We start from the raw sequence: 23,154 nt of genomic DNA on the forward strand, positions 1-23,154 counted from the left end.
CCTAAGTTCCCAGGCCAGGCTCGAGACCTCGTGGGGAGGATCCGGGAATTCTCCAGCAGGAAGTCCCTGCCCAGCCAGCACAGGGACAAAGCCAGGAAAGCGGCCTTGGGGCCACGGGGACCTGCTTGGAAGGCTGGGCTGCGGGCAGGTAAAGGGTCCCTGGGGGGTGATGCAGGAGGGCCCCTGCTACAGGGATGGGGGCAGGGCCCCATCCTGCTGCCCCTGGTCATAGCCCCTCTGTGCCATGCTCAGTGCCAGGTGCCTCAGGGGATCCTGGTCAGAGGGAGGTCCAGACATCTAGGAAGACCCAACTCTAAATCCCAGAAGCAAGGTTAGGCTTGAGTCGGCGGGGAGCACAATGCCATGCCTGTACTGAAGGGGGCACCCTCATACCTGACTTTTCAGGGATCCAGTGGGAGGGCGGGCCAGGCCCAGTTTGGACACCAGGTGTTGTTCGCCTGGAATCCTTCACTCAGGCTCTGGGCTAGGGGCTAGTGGAAGGGCCATCTGACTGTCCCCTGAGTCAGCCAGGAAGCAGCCTTGTGACACTATGACTCACCTGTGCCCTGATTATTTCCTCCCAGAGTGTTGGCTGTTGGGAAGGGTGGGGGCCTCAGACAGTGGCCTGTGGGGGTTCCCTGGTTCCACCTGGGCCCTTTGATCTCCCCCAGCACAGATGTAGCACTGCCCATGGACCCCACGGAGAGGATACCTGCTCTCTCTCCCCCATCCTAATAAGCCTATGACCTTGTGCCAGGCCATGCCCAGGCTTGAGTGAGGAATCCCAGGGCCCAGAGCACTGCAGGACAGAGCTTCTGCCCTCCCCCATTGCCCTCTGAGTGGGGCCAGCCAGTGGGGTGCACAGGCAGCCCCACATTGGCTTGGGGTAGGCTGGGCCCCACTGGCAGCTCAGGCTCCTTGGCTACCTGTGTGAGCCAAGTGGCCACTGGGGAAGGAGCACCTCATCCTCAGCCCCCAGGAGGGTGGGATGTGGCTGCTGGGGAGGGAGGGGGCAGGACCCTGGATTTCGGATGGGAGACTCTGAGGTGATCACTCCCCTCTTTGCTTCTCTCTCTCTTTCTGTCGAGTGAGGGTCATGCCACCTCCTTATACCCCCCCCCCCCCCCCCGCCGTGCCCCCGGCATTGCCTATAAACCACAGAGAGGAAGGTCTGGGAGGCCAGGAAGTAGCCTGTGGGAGCAGGAAGAGCAGGAAGGGGGTCTGCGCACTGGTGCAGGGATGAGGGCCTCGTCCCAGCCCCTTGGAGTCCTCGGCGGGTTTCTGTGGATGGGCCCGGTTTGACACTCATGGGTGACGAAGGCAGGTGTGACACGGCCCAAGGACCTACTGTGAGGGAAGGCCCGATGCGTGAGTGCAGAGGGCTGGGCTCAGGCTCACAGCCCGCAGGGAGAGAGCCGGGCATTTCCCAGAGGCTTCCAGAGACCACTGTTGGTGCATCTGTAGGTCAGACCCGAGGACCGGGTGGCGTTGAAAGTGGCCCTCCTCCTCCGTGCGCACACAGCAGGGGAGGGCTGCCAGTCACTGCCCTTGGGTTGGGCCCTGCACCAGTGTGCTTGGCTCAAAGGCCCGAGGGCTCTGGAACCCAGCCAGGGTGCCTTTCTCTAAATCACTCCAAAGGGCCAGTTGGGTTGGCAGTGGCCCTGGGCCAGCCTGCGGGTTTGAGGGGAGCCATTACTTCCGGAACTCTCCAGGTCTCAGCTCCTTTCTGGGTTGCTCATCTCTCCCATCTTCTTCTGTCTTTCTCTTTTGTCTCTGCATGTGTGTGTCTCTGTTTCGTGCTCCCCCACCCCCCACCATGCTTCTCTTTCTGTGTCTTTGTCTCTTTCTCACTGTATCTCTGGTGGGATAGAGGTAAGAAAAGCAGCCCCCAGATTATTCTGAGGGCCTTTTGGGACCCAATGGTGGCTGAAAGGAAGTGGAAGGGGAATGGCTGGGGGCGGGGGGCAGATGGTCCCAAGGAAAAGTGGTCAGGGTCAAAGCTGGGTGTGCCCGTGGGGGGAGCCGGTGGGCAGGACCTTTGAGGAAGATGCTGCCTTGGGCCAGGTCTAGAGTCACTGGTTGTCAGTCTTTCCTATCCCGGGGCAAGGGAAGGGCGAAAACACCTGTATTCTTTTCCAGGTGGGCAGTGAAATGGAGAACAGAGGCAGAGGGCAGAGACTCTTTGGGCTGGAGCCGCAGCTCCAACACTGACAAGCTCATGTGACCACAGACAGGTCCCATACCTCTCTGAATCTCAATTTCCACATCTGTGAAATGGGCAACTCATGGGGCTTCTCATGCGGGCTGAATGAAGTGCTATTTGGCATCGAACAAATACTTACCAAGCATCTACTACATCCCATTCTTATTCTAGGCACTGGGGAATAGAGCATGGAACAAGATGTGCAGAACTTTATTTTTTTTTAGCATTTTATTATATTGCTAGAAGGATAGACAATAAACAGATAATACATCAGGGAGTGACAAGTACTGTGAAGAAAGATGAAGCTGGGTAACAGGATGCTGTTTTAGACAGAGCCATGGGGTGGGAAGGTAGCTCTAAGGAGATGATGATGTGTAAGCAGGAATGGGAGGAAGTGAGGAAGGGAGCCATGGGGGTGTTGGGGAAAGGGCATCATGGCAGAGGGAATAGCAAGTGCAAGTGCCCTGAGGCACTGGCTTGTGTGAGAAACCGGAAGAAGACACCCCACCCCCACCCCCCACCCCCCACCCCCGTGGCTCAGCAGGAGAGTGAGTGGGAGGGGGAAGAATAAGAGGTGAGGTCAGGAGGGAAGGAAGAGGACATGTATTTTGCCCAGCTGGGTTTTTTCTAGGGCTAATTTGATTAGATCGAGGAGAGACATGATGTGATTTACGGTTCAAAAAGTCTTCCTTGGCTGCTGAGGGGGGAAGAGACTGAAGGGGCAGGGACAGAAGCAGGCAGGCTACTGGGGTGGCGAGGCAGGGCCTCACTGGCTGCTGTATTTAGTACAAGGGTACGGGGTGGGGGGGCAGTGCTCTCTCCCACTAGGGAGCACCCCCTGACCCGCACCTCTGTGCTGTGGTCAGCCAGTCCCCGCCCCCTCCCCCCACCGTGGAACCTCCCAGCCTCGCCCCCGGGCGCGGAGAGGGACGGCCCCGGGAAGGACAGAGCGGATGCGGGGGCGGGGGGTGTGGGGGGGGGCACCAGCAGGCGGCAGGGGCTCGCGTGGGCGACTGCAGCGCGAGGGCGGGAGGAGGCAGCTGCCACCGGCCGGGCGTGTGCGCACCGAGGGGAGGCAAATGCGGCCTGGCCGCGGCCCCCCTGCCTCTACCCCCAGGCCCTGCGGCGGCGCACCTGGCGAGCAGGGGAGCCGCCCGGACGCAGGCCCTTTCCGCTCCCTGAGGCCTCGAGGCCCGTCGGGGCTACGTCTGCTGGAGGCGCTCTGATTTCGTTTGTGAGCACAGGGAAGGTAAAAGACACCTCCCTGCCCACAGGAAATTCACGGTCGGGGTGTCGGGTAACAGCAGACCCCTGCAATGAAAGCAGATGATGATGGTCCCGCCAAACTGGTTTGGAAACACACGGGACTGGACCAAGCCAGTCATTCCAGCAGGGAGGAATCCAGAAGGCTTCAAGGAGGAGGCACCATTTGTGATTTGGGCTTGCAGGGGGAGGGGGAGTTCGAGAGATGAAGTAAGGGGGGGGCGGGCCTGCCTGCCAGGAGAGCCCCGTGGTGATGGGACAGTGTCCAGTCGGCGCTGCAACCTCACAGTCCAGCTCACTGAACCACCCTGGACTCCTCTCCTGGGCCTCCTGCTCAGTCCACCTGTTCATGTGTAGCCCTTTGCTCTCTGCCCTCCATCCCTCTTCACACGTGCCTTTCCTGGGGCCGCAAATCAGAGCCACAGCTTCCCGGGCCTCTCAGAGACACTGCCCCACCACTGCAGGTCTTCCCTGCTCCCCCTGGATAACTCCTGCCCAACCTGTACATCTCTCAGCTCCAGCCCCTATCCTCCTGGAGCGCTCACATCTCCCTGGCTCCGGATGAACAGGATCTGCGAGTTCACCTGCTCTCCCCTGCCCTGGACCCTTACACGGTGAAGACAGGCCCTGGGGGGGATTGGTCTGCCTGTCAGCTGTGTCCCCCGTGGTGGCTGCCACATAGTAGGCTCAACACATGCTAGACTTGGGGGGGCGGGCAAGGATATTGCTGGAGAAATAGGCAGGGGCCAGATTGTATAAGACCACTCAGACCATCCTAAATGGCTTGGTGTTTATTCTCAGGGCCCTGGGAGCCATAGAGGGTGGGCTAAAAGCTAGGAGAGTGACGTGGTAAGGTGTACCCTGGAGGGTGGGGTGGAGAGGACAGGGGCCTGATTGGTCAATTAGGAGGCTGTCACAACTGTCATAGTGAGAGGGTTGTGGGCCTGAGCTGGGACAGTGGCAGATGGGGTGGACAGGAGGACACTTGGGTAGTCTTTCTCAACTGGGGGCTATTCTGTCTGCCAGGAGCCATTTGGCAATGTCTGAGATATTTTTGGTTTGTCACAAGTTAGGGGAGGTTGCTACTAACATCTAGTACTTAGAGACCTCTCTAGCTCAGTTTCATCATCTTTGATAAAGGTTATTAGGATTAAACGGGTTAATACATGTTTGGTGTTTAGAAAAGTGGCTGATACATATTAAACACTATGTAACATGAGCTACTGTTATTTTTTAAAGCATAAATCCTCTGTTCAGAGCCCTGCCCTGGTTCCCCATCACCTAAATGTGGGCCAAAGTCCTTCCAAGGGCTGACAAGGCCCCTCCTTATCCAGTTGCCTCTCCATCTTTGACCCCATCCCCTGCCCTCCTTCTTGCTGTATGTGCTCTGGCCTCACTAGCCTCTTTGCTGTTCCTTGCACACACTTCGCCCACTCCTGCCTCAGGGCCTTTGCACTTGCTGTTCCCTCTGCCTTAGAGGCTCTGCCTCTAGGAATTTATGTGATTCACTTCCTTACATCCTTGAGGTCTTTGCTTAGCTGTCACCTTCTCAGGGGATGTTTCTTAACCACTGTATATGTTGGGGGGAAAAAAAGCATCTATTCTCCTTCATCCCCTGCAGATGGCTCTATTCCTGTGCCCCTGCCCTGCTTTATTTTCTTCAGAGCACTTTCATCATCTAACATAGCACCTATTTCATTTTTTAAAAAGATTTTATTTATTTGAGCGAGAGAGTGAGCGAGAGAGAGCACAAGCTGGGAAAGGGGCGGAGGGAGAGGAAGAGGGAGGAGCAGACTCCCTGCTGAGCAGGGAGCCTGATGTGACCATGACCTGAGCTTAACCAACTGAGCCACCCAGGTGCCCCCTGTTTCATTTTTTATGTGTTTATTGTCTCTCCACTGGAACTTAAGCTTCATGAGGGCAGGCACTGTTGCCTGCTTTGCTTGCTGCTGTGTCCCCACCCAGGGCCTAGAACCTTATAGCACATTCCAAGTGTTCCTTAAATATTGCTTAAATGAATGAATGGAGTGAGTGACTGAAAAACCCCATCAGGTGTCAGAGAGGTAGGAGACGAATGGAGAGACAGTAGAATGGTGGAGGGGAACCGAGGGTCCGAGTAGACCTCTGAGAGGGCCGGAGGTCCTGGCATGGCCCGGGACACAGAGCCTTGCTCATCTGCACTCCCCAGGCCTTCCATCCTGACCTGCTCTCTGGGATCTTCCTGCAGGCAGCAGCCTGCTCTGCCTGCCAGGCCCTGAGCAGGGCACCCCCAGCCCAGGCAGATGGCCAGGCCTGAACAAAGTGTCCTTTCCCCTCTGATAAGCTACCTCCTTCCAGGGGCACGCAGGGCAGGACATGTCCTGCTGCTCAGGAAGTGCCTGAGGGCCTGGGTGGGCCTGGAGAGGGCAGGGGGCCCTGGAGGCTGAGCAGAGGAGCAGGGGGCCAGGGCCAGGGCTGACCCCAGCTCACCACCCACTCCAGCCCGCACCCACTCCTAATTCATTCAACAAAGCTCTACTGAGAGCCTGTCTGGAATATGGCTGGGAACGGGTCCCTGCCCCTGGAGGGGATGAGGGAGGCTGGGTGAAGGCTGCCACGCACTGGGACACTGGCCCGCCTCGCCTGCCTTGCCGTGGCTACTGAGCTGTGAGGTTGGGCTGGAGGCCTAGGGCAGCTTCAGGGACAGCAGGGACAGGTGGGGTGCTGAAGAGGTGTCTCACCTCTTGGCCTCAGGGCGGGGACCGAGGACCCTGCGTTTCTGCAGGCCTCCCTGACCCCTCAAGTCTCCACCCCCCACCCCCGCAGGTGTTTCCCTGTGCTGCCAGGGAACTGTCAACGGTTTCTGTTGATTAGCTGTTGCTAATTCTGGTGATGTTGCTTCTTGGGACCCCTGAACCCTGAGACCCCAGGCCCAGGGTCCTGGCCCCTCCAACACCCATAGGCCTTTTTCTGGCTCAGCACACACTCTTGACTCAGCCCCTTCCTCCTGAAACCCTATCCTCCCCACGGCCCTGCCTCAACTTTCCCACTGCGCTGCAAAATCTGTGTCCTACAAGAGGGGAGTGTGCTAACGGGGCACGGGATCTTCTAGGGGGTGGAGTAACCCTCCCCTGTTCATCCACACACGCCAATGCTTGTACACACGCATGCACACACTCGATTACCCCTTTGGCATACGCACCCCCCCACATACCTCTCCAAGTCGCTGACTGGCCCTGGGCCTCAGGGCCTGAGGACTCCTCGGTCTTCACTGTCATGGACAGGCAGGATGGGGCAGGGGCAGGTGCTGAGAGCCAAGCTCTGCACCCTCAGGGCCCCTGTCTTCAAATCTGTAGGATGGGTGCTGGCTTAAGGTCTCTTGGTATCCCTCGGGCCTATAACCTGTGAGGTCCCAGTTAGCACGGGGAGAGACCTGTTCCTCGATGTTACCTGTGGTAGTTCTAAAGCATGGTCCCAATATCCTTTGGCATTCTTTCCAGGGAGGGGTGGGATCTCTGTCCTTCTCACCTTGAATCTGGGAGGGCTGTGGCTGCTTCCATCAGTAAAATACAGTGGAAGTGATGCTTTCAGGCTGTGGAAGCTAAGTTATAAAAGGCCACGTAGCTTCCTCTTGCTTCTCTTAGGACAGTTGCTCTGGGTTAAGCCAGCCCCCATGTGAGAAGTCAGACCACCCTAAGATTGCCAAGCTGGAGAGGCCACATGAAGGTGGTCTCACGAAACAGCCTCAGCTGAGCTCCCAGCCATGGGAGGAGCTATCTTGGGCGTCCAGCCTGTCAAGCCTTTCAGATGCCTCCAGCCCCAGGTGACATCTGACAGCACTCATATGGGACCCCAGGTGAGAGCTGCCTAGCAGGCCCTTCCCAAATTCCCGACTCCTAAAACTCTGAGCAAAATAAAATGGTGGTGGCTTCACACTACTCAGTTTTGGATAATTTGTTATGCAGCAATAGTTATCCAAATGTTACCCCCAAACTGTTCCTGATCCTTCTCTTGGTCCCCTTCCCACCTTGTCTCCCAGACTGAACCCCTCCTCCACTAGACCCAAAGCCAGGAGGTGGCTTCCTGGGCTCTCGGAATGCAGGGGGGAGGCTGGGACAAGATGCCCACCCTCCCTCTGGCCCCTGAGGGTAAATAGGTACTGCTTGGCTTACCCTGATGAGTAAGCCCCCAACAAATAAGCTGCTGGGTGGCACCTCCAGCCTGGTCCCTGTATGGCCAGGGCCCGGGCGTCCCTGGTGCCCACCTCTGTGCCTGTGTTGGTCCTCAGCCAGGCCCTGCCCTCAGGCCCTGGCACTCCATGTCTCCGAGGCCCAGCCTCCTGATCCCCAGTTTGTTGGCCAAACATGGCTGGAGCTGGATGAAGATAAGAGAGCCCGTCACCAGAGCTCAGAGCTGCAGGAAGCTGGGGCCTTGGACGTGAGTCAGTGCTAGAACTACTGACTGGTGTGGGGAGGGTGCATCAGAGATGTCTGTCATCTCGTTGAATACTCGGCACCATCCCCTTTGGCTGGTAGGTCATTATCCCCATCTGACAGATAAGGGAAGTGGGGTTTAGGGAAGTTGTTTATTCAAGATGAAGAGCTAGGAAGTGGCAGGTTGCCTTGGAGAGCCTGGCGGAGGTCCCTGTGCACTGACTGCCCCGCAGAGAGCAGAGGTCCTCGGTGTGCCCTGCTGGGGTGAGGGGACACTGAAGCTGAGCCCCGAAGGATGAATATACATTGGGAAGATGGAGAGTCCTGGAAAAGGCCTTGGGTCTTCGTTTCCTCACCTTTCGGTGGACATAATAGCAGTGCCCCTGCCATAGGGCCGTTTGAAGATTCGGTGCATTGATAGAGACGTGGAAGGACTGTAGTAAGGTTCAGGAAATGCTATTCTTCTTGGCTCTGAATGGGAACAGTGTGAGCTGCTGGGTGTGTCCTGGTTGGAGGTCTGAACAGGTTCTGGAGGCAGCCTTCCAGCTCCCACTCCCAGCAGTCAGGCCCCGAGGGGAGGGAGCTGGAGAAGCCAAAGGAAGCTAATTAGTTTGGAACCCCTGAATTTGGATTTTGACTCGGACGGCCTGGCATATTCCTCTCTTAAAGATCCTCACAACCTCTGTCATCCCATCCCAGCATCTTCCATCCCGACAACCTGGAAGTTCTCCCTGCTGTCTAACTTCTTTTCCTCCTGCTGTGCATTTTGTCTGTAGGGACCAAGGGAGAGCTAATGGATCATGGTGGTTGGTGCTGGAGCCTGCAGGAATCAGGGCAGGGGCAGCCTGCTTGTGGCCCACAGACTGTGGTACCCAGAGAGAGCCCATCCTGGACGTGGAGGCCTACCTGGCTCAGGATGGAGGGAGCCAGGCCAGGCCCACTGAAGTTGAAGTCAGAGGAAAGATCTAGATGGAGCTGGAGGCACAGGCCCTGTCCCAATGGCGAGAGGCTCCTCCCAGCCACCACTGACAGAGGAGTTTTAGGCAGGTTCTGGGAAGGCAAAGGAACTGCCCTCTGGTGGGCATAACTCGTGGGTGAACACATTCCCCTCCCAGATCCCTGTCTGCGACCCTTCTGCAGAGGGAAGGTTAAGCCAGCAGGCTCTGGGGGTCAGGCAGGCCTGAGTTTGGGTCCCAGCTCTGTCACTTATTAGCTGTGTGGCACTGAACAAGTTTCTTCACCTCTCTGAGCTTTCCTTATCTGCAAAACTGGGGACACTGTACTACCTGCACAATCTTCACCACCCTGTTAGATCGCTGAGTTCCACTCCATCCGTAGCATGGGAATGATCCAGTAGCTATTTGATTGCTCTCAAGTCCCCTCTGCCGTGCGAGCCTCAGTTTTCTCCTCTGTAAAATGGGGCGGGGATGAGGCCAGACTGAGGGCGCTAATGCAGCCACAGCACCACCTAGGGGTGGGTGACAGGTGTTGGCAGTGGCCGGTCATTAATAGTTTCCCCTTCCGGGCTCCTGCTCCAAGGGCTTGGAGGGCCTTCCTCTTAGTCTCCCCTCTCCCTGCCACCCCCCGCCCGGCGAGCCCCAGACAATACTGAGCGCTGGCTGATGTGCTGGGGGCCGCTCCTGGGTGTGGCGAAGTTGAGAAAGAGGGCAGAGAATGATGGCAGGGCCCACCAAAGAAGGAGCTGCTAAGGTCCGGCTTGGCCCAACCCATGTTTGTCAAAGGTCTGCTCTGGGTCAGGGGCTGGGCAGGAGCTGGGTGGCCCGGCCGCTGGGAGGCTGAGGCCCTCGGGCAGCTCTCATCCTGCTGCCCCTGCAGAGTGGCCAGCACACAGCACAGACTCAACAGGTATCTGTCAAATGGCTGAACGCGGCCCTCCTCACCAGAATGGCCTGAAGGTCTGAGGCTGGGTTTGTTCACTGCAGACTAGGAGCGCCCCTTCCAGAGAAAAGCCTGTCCAGCTTTGACAGCCCAGACCCAGAGGGCTTTACGGCACTGGGGCCTCAGGAAGGCAGCACTTTGCTCAACAACTTGGGGGTGTTTCTGAGTACCCTGGGATTGCCTCCAGAGCTTCTGATGTTGGGGTGGGATTGGGGACTAGGCTTCACCAGGCCTCAGTAAGGCTCCTCTCTTTGTCTTGGGCTGGAGAGGAAGAGAGCCCCAGGAGCTCGGTGGGGGTGTGGGAGGAAGAGGCTGATTGCTCAGCCCGGGAGTCCCTCCCTGGCGTGCCCCCCCATTTCCATCTGGCCGCAGCCTCCCCCACTGCCCCAGGACAAGGGCCCTAGTGTCTGTTGGCTCCTGGGCAAACAGCAGGCCTTTTCTCTCCCTCTCCTCTCCAGAGTGCCTCAGCTGTGACCCTTCCCTGCCCCCTCGGAAGGGCATGGCACACCCCTTGCTGCCGGACCTCTTCCTTCTGAATGATCCAGAAACAGAGGCTGGCAAAGCTGGCATAGGAGCAGGTCCTGTTTGGTGGGGACCCCTATATTTTAGCCATTCCCAGCTTTGGCCGGGCAGCCCAGGCAAGGGCCGGCTCACAGGGCCTCAGTCCTGCCAAGGTGGGTGCGGGGCATGGCTGGAGGCCAGGACCCAGCCCAGGTGGACTTGACATCATCATCTTGGTCTCCTGCCAGACAAAGGCCCTGGCCCCAGGGAGGTTTTCCATTCCTGTGCCCTTTCCCAAGAGGACCACTGGGATGATGTCCCCTCTCCTTCTAACCGGCCTCCCTTGTTGGCAGGTGAAGTGCAGAGGCCTGGGCAGCTTCCCCTCATGGTGCAAGGCCCTTTCCCCAAATCTGGAAAGAGGCAGAATTGCCAGAGGCCTGCCCCTGGAGCTTGGGGGCTCCAACATGCTGACCTGGATAGAAGGATGGGGTGACCTCCCAGAGTGACTGGGAACTGTAGTCAGCCTCCACTGTAACCTCCATCATTCCCGACTCCGACTCAGAATTCAGGGGGTTTGGCAGCTCAGTCCAGCCTCCTGTACTTCTTCCTCCTGGCCAGTGGGTGTAATGGGCACTGAACAACTTCAGCTGGGGAGGGGCCTCAGGCATGATTTGTGGAGAGCTTGATAAAACCTTCTGCCTTATCAGTGTGCCCTCCTTCGTCATCCTATAAAACAAAATCCACCATTAGATTCATTTCTTTGGATCCACAAGCACTTCTCTTTATTCATACTCCTCATGACTACGCAAATAAAGACAATTACAGAGAATATTTGCTGACTGAATTAAGGGTTTTACAAAGTAGTTCCTGATGCTAGACATTCTCCACTCACCCTTCCAGGTCTACTGTCTACTCTTCTGGGCTTGCTCTGGGTCCTGGGGAGCTGACCTCTGTGGCCTGAAGTACTTGGCTCCCTTGCCCTCTGAGCAAGGAGAAGCCCTAGTAAGACTGGAGGGCAGGAGGAGAGAGAGGTCCGGGGGTTTGTTCCATTGGCTACTTTTCAGGCTTGGAGTGGTAACAGCTCTCCGCAGCTATTAGCTCCAGGGCGCTGTACCATCATCCCTTCTCTGGGGCCCTTGACCCTGCCCGCACCTCTGTGGGTGGACGCACTTGTTAACCTCTCTTTAGACCCTCATTGGGGGTGTGCTGGCAGTTTCCTGCCAGGAACTCACTAATACAGGGCTGGACCCTTATTTTACACACAGGAACACGGAGGGCCAGAGGGGCTGGGCAGCTTCTCTGTACAGCTGGCTAGTGGTCTCCAGTCCAGAACCAGGACTCCAGTGGTCCTGCTCCAGGGCATCTGCTTTCCACTTCCGTTTGTGAAGGTGCCTGCGGAGGGCTCACACCTTACCTGCCTGCACACCTCAGGGCACAGGGGGAGGGAAGACCTGGGGTAGGTCCCCCCTGTTTCAGGACTCCAGAACCAGGGTGCTTTTTTCTCAAGAGGTCAAAATTAGGAGGAATCACGCTTCCTTCTGTGGCCAGAGGGAATTCTTTTCTCTCTCTTTTCACCAGCCCAGGAGCGCGTGTTAAAGTTAGCTGGCCACATTCTTACAGTCTGTTTCCTCTTTGGTCCCTTGCATGTGACGGTGGTCAGCCATGTCTGAAATAAATAGATATGGCATCGATGACTGGGGCGCGGGGGTGGGGTGAAGGCAAACAGAACAAGTATTGTTTCCTTTCAGGCTTCCTGAGAGGGTGAGTGGGTGTGAGGGTGTGGATGAGAGTGTAGGAGTGAGAGCATGAATGTGTGAGTGTGTGAGGGAGAGAGTGTGTGAGGTAGAGTATGTGAATGTGCAGGAGAGAGTTGGTGTGAGTGTGTGTGTATGAGAGTGAGAGTGTGAGTGTGAGACAGTGTGTGAGGGGAGAGTGTGTAAGAGAGCATGTGTGAGGGAGAGTACATGAGTATATGAGGGAGAGTGTTGGTGTGGGTGTGTGAGGGAGAGCGTGTGACTGAGTGTGTGTGTGTGAGGTGAATGTTGGTGTGTGGGGGGAGAGTGCAAGTGTGAGTGAAGGCTCCTGAGGTGGCAGCGCTGGTGGTGGCTAAGTGGTTACTGCGGGCTGAGGTGCCCGCCCGGGGCAGCTTATGGCACGGGGAAGGAATTCTCTGGGAACCCCAGAGGGCCTGGCCTGGCACCCCACCCACCGCGGGTGACCCGGCTGGGTGGTTGCTGCACTGAGTCAGGCCTTCTGGCCCGACTCCACCCCTCCCGGCCCTGCTGCCCTATCAGGAGTGAGGGGCTGAGGAAGCCCTTCAGAACTACCTGTTATTTGCTTCAAACCACAAGATGGCACAGCTAGCATGGGGTGGTATTCCTACCCCTCCCAACTGCAGTCGTGGAGGGCCAGGAAAAGGTTAAAGAACAGTCAGAGCCAAGAGTGAAATCTGGGAAGGGGATGCGAACTCTGTTTACAAGAAGTAACCAGAGGCCCAGAGAGGTCTATACTCTGTGCAAAGTCACACAGCAGAGCTGGGAATGAGTCGCCAGGAAGCAGTTAAGGTGTGGGTGGGGGCATACTGGTGAAGGAGGCCTAGGATTCACAGCTGGTAGCCCCTCCTATGTCCAATTGTCTTCCTGTCCCCCCACTCCCTAGTGTTCCCTCTGAGTCCAGGGAGAGGGTCTGAGACCACCACCCTTTCTTCTCTCACCTCTTCAGGCCCAGGTCAGACAGAGAATGGAGGTGGGTTTCCTGGAAGTCTTCCTGCTGGCTCTTGGAACTTGGGGGTGACGCTTTGAACATCTTCATTTTTATTTATTTTGGGTTATAGGCTATATATTCACATAGTCCAAAATTCAGAAGTTGAGAAAAGAGATGGCGGGGTGCCTGGGTGGGTCAGTCGTTAAGCATCTGCCTTTGGCTCAGGTCATGATCCCGGGGTCCTGGGATCGAGCCCTGCATCGGGCTCCCTGCTCCACAGGGAGCCTGCGTCTCCCTCTCCCACTCCCCCTGCTTGTGTTCCCTCTCTCGCTGTGTCTCTCTCTGTCAATAAATAAATAAAATCTTAAAAAAAAAAAAAAGAAAAAGAAAGAAAAGAGATGGCAAAAGGTAATTTCTCCCCAATGTAGCCCCCACCCGCTCCGCTCCCCCTTCTAGAGGCCCTTGCAATCACTGGCTCCCTGTGAATCCTGAGTTTGGGATTTCTGACCAGAGCTTCCCATCTCCTGTTTTCCCTCTAGGAGAGGCTCCCGTGGGAGGTGGGTACAGGGAGATACCCCACCATTGACATTGGGGCCTGGACCAGGCACCCATTTGCCCTGGGGATGGTGGTGACCTCCCTCCTGGGTCTGAACTTGGCCCCAGCTTAACAGCATCCTGCTTGAGCCACTCAGGACAGGTGGGGCCCATTGCTTCTCCTTTTCAACTGCTTACGGCAGCATCCCTGGAAGCTCCCTACCCTCCACCTAGGGGACCCAGGCACCTGACACCCTGAGCTGGGGCTCCTACAGTATCCTTTTATCTCTTGATGTAATTTATATACTTTTGCCACCCTTTTTCTCCTTGACAGTTCAAATCTACACAGACTTGGGGCGCCTGGCTGGCTCAGTTGGCAGAGCATGGGACTCTTGATCTCGGGGTCGTGAGTTCAATCCCCACACTGGGTGTAGAACTTACTTAAAAAAAAAATCCGCATGGACTTGTTAAGCACTTACTATGTGCCTGAGCTGGCCTGGAGACACAAAGTGAAGTGGACACAGCCTGCTCCAGTGAAGGACTCACAGTTACCTAGGGGAGGCCAGAAAGGAGAGAGACCTGGGTGCCTGGGTGGCTGAGTTGGTTAAGCGACTGCCTTCAGCTCAGGTCACGATCCTGGAGTCCCAGGATCGCGTCCCGCATCAGGCTCCCGGCTCAGCAGGGAGTCTGCTTCTCCCTCTGACACTCTCCCCTCTCATGCTTTCTCTCTCTCTCTCTCTCAAATAAATAAATAAAATCTTAAAAAAAAAAAAGAAAGAAAGAAAGAAAGGAGAGAGATCATTCCAGTTCCAGATAGCCCGTGATTTGTGCCTTGGTAGGAGTGGGGGAATTCTAAATTCCACATTGAAGAGTCTGACAATGCCAAGTGATGGTGAGGGCATGGCTCAGTGGGCACACTCCTAGTGGCTGATGAGAGGGTGAGTTAGAACAGCCACTTTGGAGAGTAATTTGGCAATTCTAGGAAGGACCTTCCCTGTGACCCAGCAATTCCACTTTCTAAGTTCTCACTCTAAAATAGAGTTTTTCTTTCTTTTTTTTTTTTAAAGATTTTATTTATTTATTTGAGAGAGAATGAGATAGAGAGAGAGCATGAGATGGGGGAAGGTCAGAGGGAGAAGCAGACTCCCTGCCGAGCAGGGAGCCCGATGCGGGACTCGATCCCGGGACTCCAAGATCATGACCTGAGCTGAAGGCAGTCGCTTAACCAACTGAGCCACCCAGGCGCCCCTAAAATAGAGTTTTTCAAAAACTTTGACAGTATCCTCAAAAAGCATACACCGCACGCTCACAACTGATGCAACTCTCACCCTGATACTACCCTTTACGTGTGATGCATGCTATTTTTGAATCAGTTTTGAGTTTTAAAAATGCTGACCTTCATCCGCTAAATTGATTTGACCCACTGATAGGTCTCAAGCCTTAGCTGGAACAATGCTCCCACGTGTAGGCCCAGGAGACAAGAAGGCTTACTGCAACATTGTTCTCATAGCAAAAACTGAAATGGGGCTTTCATGATTACCAACAAAATGGATAAAGAAATTGTGACATGGTCAGGAAGTGGACTATCACACTGTCACACCACTGCCTCATGTATTAAAGGATACACACAGGGTGAAACCATCTAAAGCCATCTAGAATGGAAAGCCCTGCAGAATGGTGGCATATTATGATTATGGTTATGATACATCTGTATTATTTATGAATACATCCCTATGTGGCATAAGCATAAAAACTGCACAAAATGATACCCACATCAGGATAGTGGTTATCTCTGGAGGGAGAGGGAGGAGAACGGAGCTGGGGGTGCATAGCATAAGGAACTTCAACTCGAGTTTTAAGTTTTGGTCCTCTTTTTTTTTTTTTAATTCTATTTATTTATTTGTGAGAGAGAGAGAGCTGGAGTACGGGTGGGGGCAGGGCAGAGGGTGAGGAAGAAGCAGACTCCCAGCTGAGCAACGTGGCTCCATCCCAGGACCCTGGGATCACAACCTGAGCTGAAGGCAGACGCTTAGCCGACTGAGCCACCCAGGTGCCCCTTAAGGTTCAGTTCTTAAAAAATATATATTGGAACCACATTTTGCAAAATATTAACATTTAACAAAGCTGGAGGAAATGTACCAGGCCCTCACTATATTTTTAATACTTAATTTTATTATTTCTTAAAATATTCCATAATAATACTTAGGGGACTGATGTTCCAGAACATCAGGGAAGAATTGTTGTTCTTCTGACTGTGGGAATAGAGTGGGAGGAGTGTAGAACGAAGCCCATGAGCCCAGGCACAGGGGTAGGAGTGGATGAGGTTCTGGGTAATGAGAATGAACGCCTAGTCCTTCCTAACTGGGAACACGGTGCCGACGGCTTTATCCCACTTCCCTCCCATGTTGGCACCATACCTTCCCTATTTAACAGATGGAAACAGAGGCTGGGACTCGAACCCAGGCCTGTGAATCAGAGCTTGTGTTCTTGAGCAGTCTGCAGCATGGTTCCTCCTCAAGGAGCAACCTTTGTGTCTGCCCAGGGTGCAGGGGTGCGGGGGGGGGGGGGCGTGGAGACAGACAGGGTCTGGTGTGCTGAGCTAAGATGTGTAACGATTCTGTCAGTGATGAGGAGGTTCAGGAGGATTTCGAGCAGGGCAACGGCGGAGTGAACTCATTGTAGCTGTACCATCTGAACCTTTCTTTAAACAAACTCTAACTCAGAACCCAGAATCTAAAAGAGCTTGTGCCGGGCACCTGGGTGGCTCAGTCGGTTGGGCGTCTGCCTTCGGCTCAGATCATGATCCTGGGGTCCTGGGATGGAGTCCTGCTTTGGGTTCCTTGCTCAGCAGGGAGTCTGCTTCTCCCTCTCCCTCCGCCCCTCTCCCCACTTGTGCTCACTCTCTCAAATAAATAAATAAAAGCTTAAGAATAAACATTTAAAAAATAAAAGAGCTTACAGTGGAGTTGATTTGGCAGAAGCAGGTGACGGGGGCCTAGAGCCCAGAAACGGCTCCTCTGGGAACACAGCATGGATGCCATGTTCCAGAAAAATACCTAGAAGCAGTGTGTATGGCAGGAGGCTGGCAGTGGCAACCCTCCTCAGTTGCATGAGCATTGTGCTCTCCTCCCTCTTTCCCCCGGTCCTCCTGGTTGGTGGAGGGACAGAGGTTCAGAGTACTCCCAGGCTCGGTGTGGAGGGAGAAACAGTGGCATGTGCTTCTGGGGGAGATAGGCCTGACCTCCACTTCCTGGCTCTGAGACCTTGGCTAAGCTATGAAACCATCTATCTGAATCTCAGGAGTGGAAAGACATGGATTCCTGGATGCGGCTGGGCGAAGGAAGGCACATGTCCTGAGTGTGGCCACCAGAGAGGGTGCTTCTAGCACATTCCTCTTCATTCTTGCTGTGTGGGGAGGGGATAAGGCAACTGGGTCGGGGTTCCAGCTCCATCAGAGTCTGGTGCTCAGCAGAGGCCTAGCACATAGTAGGCCCTCAATAAATGCTTATGGAATGGATGCAGGTGTCTCCCTTCTATCAGTGGAGGCCTGACTTCTGGGAGCAAGAGAATCTGTTCCCACAGGGCTCCAGGGATGGAGAGCACCAGCTCCAGGGCAGTGTGGGAGTACTGGAGGGAGTACTGGGCTGCCAGTCAGGGGCTGGGCTCCTGGCTCCAGTTGCCATGAATATATGGTGTGACCTTGAGGTTTGGTGCGTTTTCTCTGGGCTTTTGTCATTTCTTTTTGGCAGAAAAATCTGGATGAGGTTTTCTGAACTGCAGTTAAATGTTTGGTACGTTTAAAAAAGCAATTAAATGGGTCACAATCAGTATTGGAAAACCAAACAAAATACAGAAATAGAACACAAAATATCAGAGTGCATCGCAGGTCATAAGGGTAAGTATTGTTTTGTGCAACTATTGTTTCAATTATATATAGATGATGGTGTGGACTGCTCTGATGTAAAATGTATTTATTACTGTGGGTCCTGGTAAGAAACTGTAAAACACCGAGCTCAGCAATCCTGGAGGTGGCCCCCTCCCACCTTCTAGGGGTCTCTGTGAAAAAGCCACACACCCAGGATTCTTCTTTTCATTCCCTTGGGTCAGCAGCTGTCTCTTTGCTCTTAGCTGCCTCCATCCCTCCCTGGGTCTCCTTCCTGCTTCAATCCAGTCCCCTCCTCCCCTTCTCCCAGGGACAACCCCACCCCCCACCCCCTTCCCAGGAAGTCCGGGTGGGGGTTTCAGAAGAGAGTAAATGTGATCCGGTGGGGGTGGCCGTGGGCACTCTGTCCTGGGAGTTAAGAGAAAAGGACTAAGAAGCAAACACCCAAGCACCCAGGGAACAGAAGAGAAAGTAGGCGAGCTGGGGACGTGGGTTTGAGGGCAGGACTTCGTGAGCCAGAACTCCGCGGCGACACCGCAGCGGGTTACTCCCAGAGGGCCAGTACCGGCCTTGTCATTGTTGGCACTCGGTGCACTATTAACTAGCGAAGGTAGCTTTCTCTTTCGCCACCTCCCCCCCGCCCCCCCCCCTTAAAAAGAAAGATAGAAGGAGCCAAGAGTTTGGGAGCCAACTCCTGGAGAGGGAGCGGCTGAACTGATTCGGAAGTTGGATCTCTTTGTACACAGGAATGCGGAGAGAAAAAAACAAAACCCACCCCATTGCTTCATTTCCCCTCCAAGCCCAAGCGCTTTCTACTGTGCAATGAAAAGGCTTTTCACGTTGAGAAAAATGAATCCCGATTTGCGCTGCGAAGGAATGAGCGCGCCTCTCCGTGCGAGGCGGCTCTCAGCTGGGACGCTCCCGGGTCCTCCGCGCGCGGCTCAAGGTAGCGCCTGCGGGGGCGCTGGACCCCCTTCCGCGCGCGCCCGCACTGGCTCTCGCCGACCCGAGGGCAGAGGAGTAGAAAGCCCGGGGAACCCCGAGGGCAGAGAGCCCCCGCTACGGCTGGGCCTCCCAGGGACGGCGGTTCCGCGAGTCTGTTTGGGAACTCGCTGGAGCTGGAACTCGGAACCCGGGAGCCCGCTGGAGCCCCAGGACTTCTCGGAGTCGCGCGGGGCAGGCGGCTCGTTCGCGCCCGGGAGGCCTGGCCCCGGACGCGCGAGGGGCGCAGGGCGCAGGGAGGCGGGCAGGCGCACATGGGTGCCGGCGGGCCGGCGGCGGCGGGGTGCGCGGGGGGGGCCGGGGTGTGGCTTCCCCGCCTCCCGGGCGGGCTTTGCATGTGTGTGTGGCGGCCCTAGACTTCCTGCTCCTTCTGCGCTGCAGGTACGCGCGGGCCGGGCCGGGCCGGGCGGACGGGCGGGCGGCGGGCGCGCCGAGACGCGGGCACCTCCTCACCCGGACGCCAGCAGCGGCTCCCGGGCCGCGCCGCCTTCCGCTCCGGTGGCCGCTAGCCCGCCCTGCTCGCGGGTGGGGGTGCGCCCCTCCGGCCTCCGCGGTCATCTCCGTCCTCTGCACCGAGCCTGACCGCGCGCCCCTTGGGGCCCCCCCCCACCCGCCCCGGGTCCCCGGCGGGCCGCAGCCATGAACGAGATGTCCAGCTTTCTCCACATCGGGGACATCGTCTCCCTGTACGCCGAGGGCTCCGTCAATGGCTTCATCAGCACTTTGGGGTGAGTGAGCCGAGTTCGAGGGGGGCGCGGGCAGGGAGGGGGCGCCGTGGGCCCTGGTGCCACTTGCGTGCGTCCTGCCGCCGCCCCCGGACGGAGAACCTGAAAGTCCCCAGCTTCAAGGAGCGGGGTAACGGCTCGCCTCCTTCTTTTAGAGAAAGGAAGTTAAATGTTTGCCCAGGTAGAAGTCGGGGACCCTGCGGGAGTTGGTAGGAGGCGCCCCCTCGGCGAAGCTTCCACCCTCGCGCGCGATGCCTTTTTTCCGAGCGGGAGGAAAGGCCGAGACTTCCTCTGCAGGTGGTCCCGGGGCGGGGCAGGTAGGTGGCTGGGGCCTGAGTTGGGGAAAAGCATCCGGGACTGGACGTGAGTGGCTTTGGGGGTGGGGCGGAGCTGTGGGGGAAGGCAGCCGGGAGCCCGGACTCCTCTAGTTACGGTCGGGTCCGGTCGCCCCTTTCCTTCTAGCTCTCTCCTGCCCTGCCCCGTGCCTTCTCCAGCCCTCCCCTTCCAGGAGTCCCAGGTCCCGGCCGACTGCCCCCCCTCCCCGCCTCTCTCTGTCAATTTCCTGCGCGGCTCATCTGGCGCCCCTGGGTCCCCGGTCCCAGGATCTCCTGAGCACTTTACAAACATTAATTAATTCTGGCTGTCACCCCCCAGGGTCTGGATAGTAGGGAATCTATTCAAGTCCCTGGAGAGGGCTAGGCCTGAAGCAGGCGTAGGGCAGGAAAGGAATTAGACAGAGTGAATAGGTTTATCTTCAAAGGAGCAGTTGGGTGAGTCGCTGGGGGTGGGGGTAGAGTGGTTTCTCCACCTCTCCAGCCAGGCTCCAGGGCAGGGCCTGCTGCCTTTGTCCCATTTTCAGTCTGGGGACTTGTGTTAAGTTGTCTCATCCTTCCCACCACACCCAGCTGTCCTTTAGGATAAACCCATCCTCTTCTGTTCCCCCCCACTCATCAGGACACCAGCCAGCCACAAGGTGCCTCCTGTCTGGCTTGGGAAGATAGCCCTGGAACCCTCAACCCAGGTCTGACTCTCGACCTGGCCTCGCCTCACCCAGAGCCTGGGAAGTGGGAGTCAGTCACCTGGCTCTCTCAGTGTCTCCCAGGGTTGTTGGGAGTTTGGCTCTGGTCCTGTTGGAAAGGGAATCCAGCAGGCCTGTGGGGGTTGGAGGGCTGGCTCTGTCAGCAGGGGATTCTGCCTGGGGAGATCCATCCTTGCTCTCCTTATCTCAGCATCCTTCGCTACTCTCTCATTCCCCTCCCCATTCGGATGTGGAATCCCCAGCCACAGGTCCTACCCCTACTGGATTTGACTGATATCGCTCATTTCCCAGAGAGATGGGGGTGGAGCCACATCTGGGCCAGCATCTGTGCAGGCCTCCCACAGAGCGCTGACCAGGGGGTCCCAGCTGCCCCTCTGGCCAGGGCTGTGCTTGAGGCTAGCCTGCACATAGTAGGCACATAGTAAACCCTTCTGGCAATGCTGAGGGAAGCAGGAGGGAGGGGGGGGAATGGGGGCAGACGGTGGAAGCCCCCCCCCCCCCAGTGTCTGAACAGCATTGGGGGCTTTTGGGAAATGATCGACTTCTCTGTTGCTTAGTGCCTGGGTCAGGGCAGAGCACAAAGTGGGTGGTTTTTAAGTACCTGTGAGACCTGTCAGCATCAGGAGAAGAATCCTCTTCTGCCCTCCACACAGGCCTCATCCCCGAACAAGGGATTCTGTCACCTCCCAATATAGCTTCCTTCTGCCTTGGCCCTTCCTGCCCCTGGAAGCTGCTTCCTCCAGTCCATTTTGACCCTGGGGCAGGACCTGGTGACCTCTGATAGGGCTTCTCTCCGGGGTGCCTCTTCCCTGTGCAAACACCTCCAGCAGCTCCCGACTTTCCACCAATGGATGCCCACCCCCCAGCTTGGCGTTCTAGCACCCTAACTTAATGTTTTTCCTTTTTTTTTCCCCTCACCTCCCGTTTCGCAGCCTCTGAAGCTCTAGTGTGTGATGCTGCTCTGATTCCCAGAACCTAACCCACGCCCTGGGCCTCTCTACCTTTGCTCCTGCCTTGCCCCTGCCCTCCAGCCAGGCTCCGCCTGGGTAAATCTGACCCACCCTCTGAGACCTAGTGCGAAGCGACCTCTCCTGAGAGATCCACCTCCTCCTCCCACATCCGGGCAGAATTAACCCTTCTTCCTCTGTGCTTTGCCCGGCTTTGCACAGATTCCTCCCTGGTATTGTGCTGTTTCACGGTTAGTTGGATGTTTCTCTGTAGGGCCATCGAATGCTGGGCAATTTGCCAGGACTAACTAATCAATTACACTATTCATCCCCTCAGTGTGTCCACAGCCAGTGTACTGGGCACTCGGGACTCGGTGGTGACTGAGGGAGCAGTGTGTCCCCACTTCTTGGAACTTAGAGTCAATGAGAGAATGATTTATAAGCACTGCTAAGTCCTTGCCTACTCAAAGGGTAGTCCGTGGTCCAGCAGCATCGGCATCACCTAGAAGCTTGCTAGAAGCACAGGATCTCAGACCTCTGCCTGTCCCTCAGAATCTGCATGCTGATCCCTGTGGGATTTGGTGTCTTAAAGTGTGAGGCGCTTTGCTCTAAGTCAAACTCTCTCTGCCCCATCCCTGCCAGCGTCTTTCTTTCTTTTTCTTTTTTAAAGATTTTATTTATTTATTTGAGAGAGAGAGAGAGAGCACAAGCAGGGAGAGCGGCAGAGGGAGAGGGAGAAGCAGGCTCCCTGTTCCTGCAGGGCTGGATCCCAGGACCCTGGAATCATGACCTGAGCCGAAGTCAGACGCTTAACCTACTGAACCACCCAGGCGCCCCCTCGCCCGAATCTTTCTGCCTCTATCCTTAACTCTGGTCCCCTTCGGCCTTCACTCCGGCTCTTGGTGCCCATGTCTGTGAACCCTAGAGGCTGATATGACTGAGTTCCCAGGCTAGCCCAATACTTGCTGTCCAAGAGGTGCCCAGTAGGGGCTGGATGCAATGAATTTGTTGAAGACGGGGGTAGCCTTGGTGGGCAGAGGGTCCGGTCAGCTAGGAGATGGGGAGGGGAGGGTTGGTGGAGCAGGGAGTCTCGGGCAGCCTTCAGATTCTGGCCAGACTCTACGGGCAAAGTGGAGGAGGCCAGTTAGGGCTGCCTGAATAATTAGAGCTCCCGGTGAAGATTGTACATTAACTCTGGGTTGGGAGGGTGGGAGGGGCCTGGGCAGTAGATCCTGGAGCAGGTCGAGGCCCCGGCAGGGAAGGGAAAGCAGGCCCACACCTGTCCTTGGCAGGAGAGTGTGGCCAGGGCCACTGCCTCGAACCTCACCCTGGGTGGAAGGCAGCGGAGGCCCAGGCTGGAGCGACTGACCAGGGCCAGTGAAAGGTGGAGGATTTAATGTGGCTCCTGGCCAGTGGCTGTGGGGAACTGGCCCTGAGTGGGGAGGCTGGGCCCCTCAGAGTCTGACATCCAGTTCCTTGAAGATCTCTCTTCAAGGCCACTCTCTCTGAGTGGCCAGAGGGGTAGGCCCCAGCCCACGGGGTGTCAGTTGGGAAGTGTAGGTGACCTGGGTCTTGAGGCTGAGCTCCCAACATTTGTCAAAGTGCCTTGGAGCACCATTTGGGGGCTCTCAGGGCCTTGGCCTGTATCACCCAGGGCTGGGTGATCATAGGGTGTAGGGTCAGAAGGGGCCCCCCTTGGGATTCCCCGTCCACCTTCCAGCCTGATTCACTTCCCAGGAGGATGGGCATTAGAGGTCAGCACCCAAGAAACATGGAGGTAAATGTGGAGTAAGCCTCAGGTCCCCAGCGTCAGGACCCTTGGGTCAGTAGCCCCAGGGGCATGGCTCTCTCCTGCTTTGTCACTAACTCGCTGGGTGATTTTGGCAAGGCCCTGCCTTCTCAGAGTGTTTCTGTCAGCCTGGATGTCCTCTAGAGGTGCTCTGTTTGCACCTGAGAATCCCCCTGGGATCTTTAAAAAAATTTCAACTTCTGAGTTCCCAGGTCCGACCAACTGTATCAATATTTCTAGGGCTGGGGTCTGAG

The 23,154-nt window shown here is 56.3% G+C and overlaps 1 protein-coding gene across 1 annotated transcript in view; it reads left to right on the plus strand.

The window, feature by feature from the left end:
• The first annotated feature begins 18,221 nt into the window (after nt 1-18,221).
• ITPR3 (inositol 1,4,5-trisphosphate receptor type 3) overlaps nt 18,222-23,154 on the plus strand; it is a 67,008-nt gene continuing 62,075 nt past the window's right edge. Inside the window, exons 1-2 of the mRNA XM_064597472.1 lie at nt 18,222-18,344; nt 18,782-19,128. Coding sequence (XP_064453542.1) covers nt 19,040-19,128 — 89 coding nt within the window. The 5' untranslated portion in view covers nt 18,222-18,344; nt 18,782-19,039. The remainder of the gene's footprint in view (nt 18,345-18,781; nt 19,129-23,154) is intronic.

The sequence above is a fragment of the Mirounga angustirostris genome, unplaced genomic scaffold (genome assembly GCF_029215605.1).
Source record: "Mirounga angustirostris isolate CCGP_5_RB_7025 unplaced genomic scaffold, mMirAng1.0.hap1 SCAF_8, whole genome shotgun sequence".
Taxonomy (NCBI): Eukaryota; Metazoa; Chordata; class Mammalia; order Carnivora; family Phocidae; genus Mirounga; species Mirounga angustirostris.